This window comes from Myodes glareolus, chromosome 9 (assembly GCF_982192425.1).
Source record: "Myodes glareolus chromosome 9, mMyoGla1.1, whole genome shotgun sequence".
NCBI classification, from domain to species: Eukaryota; Metazoa; Chordata; class Mammalia; order Rodentia; family Cricetidae; genus Myodes; species Myodes glareolus.
Genome location: NC_142034.1, coordinates 73,775,918 through 73,787,461, shown reverse-complemented (window position 1 = coordinate 73,787,461; position 11,544 = coordinate 73,775,918). Strand labels below are relative to the sequence as shown.

The window sequence follows — 11,544 nt, the reverse complement described above, 5'->3', positions numbered from 1 at the left end:
GTCCCAGTCCAGCTGGATTTGGTGAGGCCCCATTAGCTCAGGTACACTGTCTCAGTGTGTGGACCAATCCTTTGTGTTCCTGATTTCTTTGCTCATATTCTTCCTCCTTCCACTCTTCAACTCAACCTTGGGGACAGGTCCATTCTTAAACAAGAAGAAATATCAATGACACCCCCAAGTTAGGAGGGATAGCCTAATACCACTAACACACATAGTACTCAGACACAGACAGGGTCTCACTGTGTAGGTCAGGTTGGCCTGGAACTCACAGAGATCTCCTGGCCTCTGCCTCCTAACTGCTGGGATTTAAAGGTGTACACCACCATGGCTGAAAAAAATAGAACTTTAATAAAAAGTAGATCCTAATAAATCTTAAATTAGCTTCATCACAAGTCAGTTGTTACAATTTCAAGACAGCCACTAAGAAAGTAACTTGAAAATAAACAGAAAGAGAGAGGAAGGGAGTCAAACTGGCATGCTACAAACAACTAACTTCTAAAAATATGGCATTGGTGAAAGATATGATGAGGGAGAAACTTATAAAAGAAATACCCAATGACATAAGTAGATGATTTGGTTTTTTACCAGTAACCACACTCAATATAAGTCGATGAATCACTCATATTAAAAGGTAGAGGTTAGCCTAGTGGACAAAATAAGATTCACTTGAATATGCATGTGAGGGGCTCTTAAAAATGGAGAGGCTCTAGAATAACTCTAATGGGTTTATTATCGCCTTGATAACAACTTAAAAACTAGACAAAGTATCTGGTGAAACTCTATTGGTGATTGGAGGTGAAAGAGGGAAACATGTGTGCCACACGAACAGAAAATTTATTTAAAAAATGACATGGTTTATGTTACCATTGGACAAAAAATACACTTTGGGACTATTTCCTAGCCTAAAAAGGGAAGTTTCTATTCATAAGAAAGACAGTGCAAGCTGAAAATGTATGTGCACTCAAAATTAAAGCTCAAAATGCATGTGAAATAAAAATTGACAGAAACAAAACTCTCTCAGTAATTGCACACATAAATTAAAAGGCCAGCAATGGTGGAAAAGAACTGAACACAGCATTAACCAGTTCAATATCACTTGACATGAAACTATACTGTACTTTCAAGTGTGTAACATGAGGGCTGGCTTGTTGGGGTTTCTGTCCCTCCCAGTACCCCAACAGCCGGCAAGCAACAAAGAAAAGCACACACAAGACTCCATATGGTTATACACTGATTGGCTCATTAGGTCAGGCTTCTTGCTAACTCTTATAACTTATATTAACCCATTATTCTCATCTATGTTAGCCATAATGGCTCCGTACCTTTTTCAGCTGGGCAAGTTACATGTTGCCTCTTCGGTGGTCTGTGCAGGAGTGGCAGAAGAAGCTTCCTGCTTCCCAGAATTCTCCTGTTCTCATTGCATCACCTCTACTTCCTGTCTGGTTGACCCACCTATACTTCCTGCCTGGCCAATCAGCATTTTATTAAAATATGATTGGCAGAATACAGATAATTCTCCTGCACCATTTCCCTCTCTTTTTTTTTAAACAAAGGAAAATACCCATAGTCCATTTGTTGGGAATGTGGGCGTAGTATTTCAGGCTATTTCCTGCTGGTTGGGGGCGCTGATAATCTTATGGGGACCTAAAGAAAATTTAGAGTTATAATCAAGTTCTGACTGGAGTATCCTGTGAGTCTTGATCATCTCAGGCAGCAGTCTTGAACCTGTTCTGGATGAAGAACTCAGACATCTGGGCCATCTATTCCTGTTGGAGATCTTTCAGGTGGCCTCCCTTGGTCAAAGGTGATTTTTCTTAACTCTGAATGAATCCAGAGCCTCTCGTTTTCTGTGGAAACAAAAGCAGAATCTCTTCTCCAAAGTAGCATACCTTTTGACTTCAATTTTGAAGCAAAGGTATTTTCAAAATATCTATCTTGGATTAATTCAGCAGCATTTATAAGCAAATATCTTTTAGCAGCTGTTGCTCCTTCCTCAGCATTCAAACAATTCAAAGAGAGCATAATAACACACAGTATCAAGATTCTCTCTGTATTTTCCATCTTTATGCAGCTTTATTTCAACCTCTATTTCTTTTATTTTTACTTTTAACTTTTGGCTTTTTGAGACAGGTTCTTTGTATATATCTTTGTCCTGGAATAACTCTGTAGACCAGGCTGTCCTTGAACTCACAGAGATCCTCCTGTCTCTGCCTCCCCAGTGCTGGGATTAAAGGTGTGCACTACCACACCTTGAAGTCACAGAGGTCAATCTACCTCTGCCCCCCAGGCATTGGGATTAAAGGTGTGTACCACCACACCCTATGTCTCCCTGTTTTTCTTTCTTTTTTTAATGACTTTAACCTTTAGCCTGCATATATTTTTAACATACTGTAAACCAGTTAGTGGTTTTCTTCCTCTTTGAATCTCTCTTTACTGTATATCTCTCTTTTTCTGATTACATGAGCCTTTAATTTACTAAGCAATATGGAGAGCCGTGGCTTTGACGGCTAGATCCAGTCCATTCCTTAGCTTTCCAGCCTCATGGCTGAGATACCAGCCAGAGCTGTGTTCACTGCCACAACTCTAAGACATTTCAAGGTCCTTGCTAGCAAGCAAGCTGTAGTATTCTCCTCACAGACCACACTCAGTCAGACTGCCTGCCTAAAAGAGTCAGAGTTTGCCCTGGCAGGATAGCCCAGAAAACCAGCATTTTAAAACAGTGCAGCTTTTTTCTTGCTACGACTGAAAACTGAAAAGCATGCGTTCAGCTTTTCATCAACACCGTTTAAGTTTTTTTTGTGGCAGGACCTCTTAAAAGAGCTGCAAGGTTTTGCAGCTAAAGCTGAGTCAGGAAGCCTCTCTTAGATGAGAGTGCTTGCTTGCCTCTAGCAAGCAGTGCAAACCTGAGAAATTGCTGCCACCAAGAAAACATGCTTTACTCTATTCTTTCCCAAGCTTTCTCAAGCTTTCTGTGGATTCAGTTATCCACATGGGCGCCATATGTAGTACGAGGGCTGACTTGTTGGGGTTTCTGTCCCTCCCAGTACCCCAACAGCCAGCAAGCAACAAAGAAAAGCACACACAAGACTCCATATGGTTATACACTGATTGGCTCATTAGGTCAGGCTTCTTGCTAACTCTTATAACTTATATTAACCCATTATTCTCATCTATGTTAGCCATAATGGCTCCGTACCTTTTTCAGCTGGGCAAGTTACATGTTGCCTCTTCGGTGGTCTGTGCAGGAGTGGCAGAAGAAGCTTCCTGCTTCCCAGAATTCTCCTGTTCTCATTGCATCACCTCTACTTCCTGTCTGGTTGACCCACCTATACTTCCTGCCTGGCCAATCAGCATTTTATTAAAATATGATTGGCAGAATACAGATAATTCTCCTGCACCACAAGTGGACACAGATCACATGACTTTACCGGGCTCAGGGCAAAGCAGATGGTTCAGTGGGGAAGAGTGCTTGCTCCGCAGGTTTGGGGACCTGAGCTGGAATCTTCACATCCCCAGACCCCACAAAGGAAGGCAAATGAGGCTGTGAATGCTCTAACCCCAGCTTTGCAAGACAGCAGCAGGTGGGTCCCAGGAGCTTACTGACCAGTAAACCCCCCTGAAATGGCAAGCTCTGGTTTAGTGAAAGACCTTATCTTAGGACAATAAACTAGAGATTTATAAAGGAAGACTGGTGTAGGAGGGTCATCTGTCTATGTGTTACTTTCATTGGTTAATAAAGAAACTGCCTCGGTTTTTTGATAGGGCAGAATTTAGATACACAGAGTAGACCAAACAGAATGCTGGGAGAAAAAAAGCAGAGACAGGCAGACACCATGGCTCTCCTCTCCAAGACGGACGTAGGTTAGACTCATCCCGGTAAGCCACAATCACTTGGTGATATACAGATTATTAGAAATGGGTTAATTAAGATGTGAGAGTTAGCCAAGAAGAGGCTAGATATAATGGGCCAGGTAGTGTTTAAATGAATACAATTTGTGTGTTGTTATTTCTGGGTATAAGCTAGCTAGTCAGGCGGTTGGGAGCTGGACTGCAGGAAGTGGCCCACTGCTCCTTTTACAGAAGACACTAGACATCCTGCTCTGTCATCCATGTGTGGACACATATGTGTATACAAAACACACACACGCAGACACACATTGCGTGCGTGTGCGCGCATGAATGCACACACACACACACACACACACACACACACACACACACACACCACAGCTCACATATTATAATTTTTGACCAAATAAAAGTCAATCAAGAAGAAATACCAGTAATATATCTAGAAGTAATACTAAATATTAGAAATTAAGGACAGACTCCTAAATTATGCATGGAAGAAATGGTAGTTCCCAGTAGCATTGCCAGGGATCCCAAACAAACCTAAGAGAGCTGCCAGAGTTTCTTCTCACACACCACACACATAAGGAGATGGGGCCTTATCATTCTCAGTGTCCCACCTACGAAATGACATCCACATTGTTTCTGAAAATGCTGAAAGGACCATTCTTACAATAAAAATCTCTTTGTCCAGTGACTACAACAAAGGCAAGAACAGGGGCAGGCACAGTAGAGAAGGAATCATTTGAGTTATTAGGTTGTCTTGACAGCCCCCGCCAGCCCTGATAATTCCCTGGAGATAGAATCTTCCCATCTTAACTTGCACAGGAAATGAGGAAAAAAATCAGAATCTCCCTGTGCTAAGAGATCTGAACTTGTTTTCTGATGCTCTGATAAAACCTCAAGACCAAAGCAGCTTAGAGAAGAAATAGTTCATGTTGTCTCACAGTTCCAGAGGGAGAGCCCTTAAAGCAAGGAAGGCAGGGCATGGCAGCAGGAACAGGAAGTTGGCTGATCACATTTTCATCCTCACACAGGAAAGAGCAAGCCAAAGTCTTTCTCTCAGATCAACAATAGAAACCTTCCTTCCCTTTAACCACACCATGGAGTGCTGATGTTTGCAGTTCTTACTGCTCCCCTCTGTATAGACTGAGATCTTTAATTCCAGCTCTTGGAAGCCTGAGACAAAAAGAAATAATTTCAAGGTCATCATGGGCTATGTGGTGAGACCCTGCAACAAAAGAGAAAAAAAAAAACAATTAAAAATGTATTAAATGTCTTTATGTTAATATCTACAAGACTTTTTTTTAAAGAATTACATTTTTCTTACTTTCTCTCTGTGTCTGTTCATGTGTTCCATGGTTGCATATGAAGGTCAGAAGACAGTTTTTAGGAGTGACTTCTCTTTTCTGATCATGTATGTTCTGGGGATCAAACAGACTTGGTGACAAATATCTTAACCTATTAAGCAATCATGCCCCCCTGACAAGACATCTTGACTTTTTCTAAGGGTCAAAAGATGAGAGATCCATGGTGTTGAACATTCAGAAGACTCAGTATCAGTAGAAAATGCATTACTTTTAAAACAGTAATTTTTAAAGCAGTAATGGATTTACTGCTGCCAAATCAAATACCTTTAAATTTCTTCTTGTACATGGATGGGCTTAGTCTAACAATTATATGAATGGGGACTAATAAAAAAGCAAAGTCATTTGGAGAAAGAGCAGTTGAAATACATGACAGGTAAAGATTAATATTGGGCATCTTACTGATTGTAATGAGATCTTTTTGTAAAAACCATTCATCAAATTGAGGAGATTTTGATTTGGAATTTTTACATAAATTAATATTTTTATAATCTGCCAAGTGCTGTTTCTACATCATTCACATAATTGTTTTAGAAGTCATTGCAGTGGGGCTTGGTAATTGATCCATACTGGATAGTGGGCTCCAATCTTGTTTTTAAGCCGTACCAATGATGACAACATTAATTGATTTTTGGTCTGATTTCTAGTAATGTATTCACTAGGTTTTGGTATCAAGCTGATGCTGACCTTAACCTCTACTGTAACTTGATAAAATTTTATATTGTATTGTTCTGTGATATGTAATATTTATATATTGTGATATTATGCATTATATATATTGTAAACACCATCTTATCAGACATGATTAACTATAAATAATTACCCAAGGATAGAGCTCTAGCAGTGAGCACTTGTATAATAACTGACTTTCTGAGAATCCTAATTTTTGTTGCCCAGACAGAATGCAAACTGTGAACACCTCACATGTGTCTCTAATTAGAACCTCTGAGAAATCCCCCCTAGGGGAGCACACAGTTGGCACCATCTTCATGGCAGCACCACCTCCAGGGATGGAACATCAGTTTATTCACTCCTAACCATCCAAGCTTGGCCAGAGAGAGCCACATGCCTCATTCTAGATGTTCTCTTCTTGGGGAAAAGGTCCTTCCCATCTCAGCTTCAAGTGTGGATTTCTCAAAACGCAGTTTCAACCATGGCACCAGCAGAGACAGAACTTTCCTGAAGACATCTGATAGCAGCCAAGAGCACTCAGGTAAGGAGGGTGGGGAATCAGAAGAAGGCACCCCCACAACAGGCAGACTTTCATGGCCTTGAGCCCATGGGATGACTTATAGAGAAAGAACTTCATTCAATCCCTCTGCAACTGACCAAGTTCAAAGGAGGAAATGTGTCTCATTCCTCCATGTCCATGCCTTGTTCCTACGTGAGGTTCTCTAACTAGGGACACAGGGGAAGCTGCTATGTGGGTAGAGGGAGCAGAAGAAATCAGAACAAGAGGGAGTTTGGAGGTTTAGGAACATAACTGCATGGAATTAAAAAGCTTTATCAGAAGCAGAGAGAGAGGGGGGAAACAGAGACATAGAGAGACACAGAGACACAGAAAGAGACAGAGATGTAGAGACACACACACAGACAGAGACAGGAAGAGACAGTGAAACAGAGACAGAATGTCATTATTTTATCCTGGTCCTCATATTTGTTCTGTGTCTGTCCCCTGGAGTGTGTGGTTGTATAATGAAGGTGTCTCCGACTGTGGCTGCTTGGATGCTACTGAAACCGGGCACTAGAGTGTTGACTGTTGATGGAGTCCACAGACAAAGCAGCCTTTAAGGTTCAGGGTCTCAAATCCTAGTGATGCAGACATGTCGTTACATTTGGCATCTCAGACACACCCCACAGTCCCTGTCTCACAGAAATCATTCAGCAAACCAGACTCACAGTTAGGTGTATGTACATATATGTAACATACATACATACATACATCATGAAGGTTCTTTTTTGATTAGTTGTGGCAGCTGCATTCTGTCTCATAAGAAAGCTTAAGGGGAAGTGGAATAAAATCCAAAAGCTGGAATTGAAGAGTCAATCAAAGAAAGGGGCATCCATGCATGGTCCTATGGAAGCTGTACAGCTAGGGCTTAACCTATGATATGTTAGTATTATTCCCAGCAACTGACTATTGCAATGTCCACCATCTCTTAATGCACAACATGAGAAAATATGGAATAACTGCAGCTTAATGCTGTCAGGAGTGATCCTCAGCTGTGGTCTTTCCCCACTGAAGCAAGTTGCCTTTAGATCCCATTGAGCCTCATTTTCTATTTCTATCTGCCTTTAGGATCATTAGCATCTACAGGCAAAGCTCTGTTTTGTTTGTTTTTTTTATGAACTATTGATCATTCTGTCTCTTATCTCTCTGCTTCCATAGTCCATTACACAGTGACCCATTAGAAGCTTATTCTAGCTTTATAAATTTTATTGTGTGTAGGTGTCTATGTGTGGGTCCATGTATGTTTATGGGTGTAGCTGCACATGTGTCACAGCACTCATACAGAGCTCTGTTTCTCACTTCACCATAAAAGCCCTGGGATAGAAGACGTGCTCTATGATATGGAGTTTTAGGTGGGTTCTGGGGATTTGAACTCAGGTCTTCACACTTACATGGCATGTGCTTTACCCACTGAGCCATCTCCCCAGCCCACATTCTAGCTCTTTGCTGCTGATGTTGTCACGCTGGTCTACATCCATGGCAACACTTTGGAAGTCACCTTGGATTCCCATCCCAGCGCTGTGGTTAGCTCCACTCTCACAGCAGCAGTCAGTTCGCTGTCTGGACCACACAAGCATCCTGTAACCAACGCCATCAATTTCCATGTCATGTTCTGTCCCTGCAGCCAGGCCATTTCTCCTGACACCTGTCTCCTCTCTTCCCCATGCCCCAGCCAGGCCTCTGATCACCCCAGGGCGACTCTCCTCCCTCCTCAGCTGTAATTGCCTTGCCTCCCTCCATGGGCCATTGCAGTCCAGATATTTTCCTGACCTCCTGACCATGGAGATGTCTTAGCCTGGGGACTGTCTTTGAGATGCACATGAATCTGCATTTTATCCACCTGAAAAACCTCTATCCTCCAGTAGCAGAACAATGCTCTTAGAATCTGTATGCCCCCCTCTTCTGTGTGCAGAAAGGGGGAACACTGCACACAGGGGTCTGGGCAATGGCTCAGGAGGTGACCACATCTTAGCAGATAGATTGCAAAGGCCCAACTGCCAGGCAGGTTTGTCAAAGCCTCTTGGTCTTCCCAATTGTGCTGAAACAGATAAATTACAGCAGAACCACTGGTTTATAATATATGACAACTAACAGTGACTTTATTTGATTAAAATTTAATAAATGGAAGCTAACAAAACATAAAAATTTCTGGGGACTTGGTACCTGCCTATAGTTCCAGCCGACTTAATGTTAAGGCAGGAGGATAATTTACACCCAGAAATTCCTGGTCAGAGAAAAGTTAATGTAAGAAAAATTGTGTGTGAGTGCGCTACAAGATATCCATGTGTGTGTTTGTGTATGTGTGTGTTGTGTATGGTGTGTGTTCATGAACCTAAGTTTGGTTGTGTTTGTGTATGTGTGAGTATGCATGTCTTTGTGCATACATGTGTAACAGAGAACAAGATTATTAGCTTGTTTTGAATTTTCACTGTTTGATCAACCTTTTTTACTAAAGAACTAGCTGTCCACTTCTCAGTTTTTTTCATTTTTACAGTTAAATGTAGTAGTCAATTCGTAGACTGAGTTAACTATTGTGTAAAATGTACATATATGTGTCACTAAGCAAACAACAGAATTAATAAACTCATACACATTAGAATTCTGTCCTTTCAAAATGGACCACTTGTTGCTATAAATATACATTGTAAAGGAATTTACTAGCAGTTAATTCTCAGCTAATGAGTAAAATTTTCTAAACTGCATCTTTTCTTCAAGTGTTGGTGAATGATTTCTCTATGTGCATCTGTCTTTCTTCTCCCGAGACATGGATGGTGACAATCACACGACAGTCACAGAATTCCTCCTCCTGGGACTCTCTGAAGAGTCAGAACAAGAAGAGGTTGTCTTTGGAATGTTCTTGGGGATGTATATGGTCACCATCTCTGGGAACCTTCTCATCATCCTGGCCATCAGCTGTGACCCTCATCTCCACACACCCATGTACTTCTTCTTGGCCAACCTCTCCAGTGTCGACATCTGCTTTTCCTCAGTCACTGTCCCCAAGGCACTGGTGAATCACATGGTGGGAAGCAAGTCCATCTCTTACATGGAGTGCATGACCCAGATCTATTTCTTGTTCGCATTCGGAAACATGGATAGCTTCCTCTTGAGTGTGATGGCCTATGACCGCTATGTGGCCATTTGTCACCCACTCCACTACACCCTGATGATGAGGCCCAGACTCTGTGTTCTGCTGGTGGCCATATCATGGGTCATCACAAACCTGCATGCTCTCTTGCACACTCTCCTCATGGTTCGACTCACCATCTGTTCCCACAATGCCGTGCCCCACTTCTTCTGTGATCCCTACCTTGTCCTGAAACTCTCTTGTTCTGATACCTTTATCAATGATGTCACAATCTTTACTGAGGGTGGAATGTTATTTATGACAGCATTTGTATGTATAGTTGTTTCCTATGCCTACATCTGCTCTAAGGTCTTGAAGATGCCCTCTGCTCAGGGGCTAAGAAAAGCCATGTCCACTTGTGGTTCCCACCTCACTGTGGTCTGTCTTTTCTACGGGGCGATCCTAGGAGTTTATATGCACCCTTCTTCCTCCTACTCACTACAGGATGCAGTGGCCTCTGTCATCTTCACAGTGGTGACCCCTATGGCCAACCCCTTCATCTATAGTCTGAGGAATCGTGACATCAAAGGAGCCCTAAGGAAGATAATTCTTAGGTCCTAGAATTTGTAATTTCTACAGCTGAGAGGATTTTTAGACATCATGAATATTTTCCTTTTATAGAGATTTCCAGACAGGTCTAGTGCTCAACCTGACCATGCCTGATTTTGTGGCAGATGTTAGTAATCATGCTTTTGATTGGGATGCTGACTAATGCTCTCTATCACACACTGAACTTTTTCTCTTCAAAGGGATGATTCTAAGATGCTCATTTCACAGATAAGAGAAACTGAGAACACTTGGAAATGTTTTGACTGGGATTGTGTTTAATATCCCCTGAGATACTGACTGCCACAATGATCAGAGGATTTTAAGAGATGGGATCACTTGACCCTATGACCTCAAGCAGAGCTGTGGCTATGCTAGTAAATGACCCACAGGAAGCTTAACTCACCCATGTTAGACAACTAGAGGTTGTTGGCAACTGAGGTGTTGGTGCTTCCCCTTTTCCCAACCTGAGGTCCCTGTCATCCATTCTACAGCCCACAACACTTCCTCTCCCCTTCCCTTCCCACCTAACATTTTATGTATTTTTTTTCCTCAGCATGACTTTTAGGAATGCCTAGACAGTGCCAGGGAGCCTTGGATAGTGGCTGTGATGTGTATGTCCCTTCATGCTATCATGGGCTACAGCAACCAGAGATTTTCTTATAAAGCTGAAGTGTTTAGAGTCACGGTCATGCCTATTATGTGTGGAGTTGAAATAATGTCAGGAATATAATTGGTACTCAGAATTTTGGAGTTGAAGTCCAAGTTTATTCAGGAACATGGGCCATAGTACCCAGAGTTCCAGTCTTCTAGTCGATAATATAGTTCAGTTGCGCACAAAGTAAGTTGTCTGTTATTTCTCTCATCCAGATAGTTTTGCCTGCCAATTTCTGGATGGGGCAGTGGTCACTTTTCAGTAGTTCAACACGGCTTCTAGGTCCTCACGTCTTTTCTCCCCCATTCTCCCTACTTACAGGTCCTTGCTGTCCTCACCCTCGGCTGCTTCCAGACCCTGTCCTGCCTCTGACTGTAGCGATCTGCATCCTGGGGAATTTCACCAATTTCTCTCCCTGCACATCTTTCTCCTCCACACAGGTGCCATTTGTTCCTCCTCAGCTGTCGCATGAGTCCTGTCACCCAACTCTCTCAGAACCATAGGGGATATAAAATATTTTTTCTTCATGTAATTTCATGTAATAGACTAATCAGTGATTTGGCACAGGATTTCCCTAGAGTCACTAAACTCTCCTTCTGGCCCTCATGAACCCAGAGTGTAGTACCCACAGGGTCCTGGTGACTCAGTCTCCAGTCTCCCCATGGTCTCCTCAACTCTGGTGACAGAAATGGCTCATCCTGTGTTTGTCACTGTAACATATAATGGCCTTTGTTAAGATAATATTGGAATCAGAGTCCTAGGACAGATG

At 42.2% G+C, this 11,544-nt stretch overlaps 1 protein-coding gene across 1 annotated transcript; it reads left to right on the top strand.

The window, feature by feature from the left end:
* Nucleotides 1-9,205: 9,205 nt before the first annotated feature.
* LOC125411612 (olfactory receptor 1f45-like) lies at nucleotides 9,206-10,135 on the top strand. Its single transcript, XM_048451806.3, has one exon. The coding sequence runs from the start codon at nucleotides 9,212-9,214 to the stop codon at nucleotides 10,133-10,135; it is 924 nt and encodes a 307-aa protein (XP_048307763.3). The 5' UTR covers nucleotides 9,206-9,211.
* Nucleotides 10,136-11,544: the final 1,409 nt, after the last annotated feature.

What these genes read in the sequence shown, in the direction of transcription:
- LOC125411612 (XM_048451806.3), top strand. Translation starts at nt 9,212, where the DNA reads ATGGATGGTGACAATCACACGACAGTCACAGAATTCCTCCTCCTGGGA.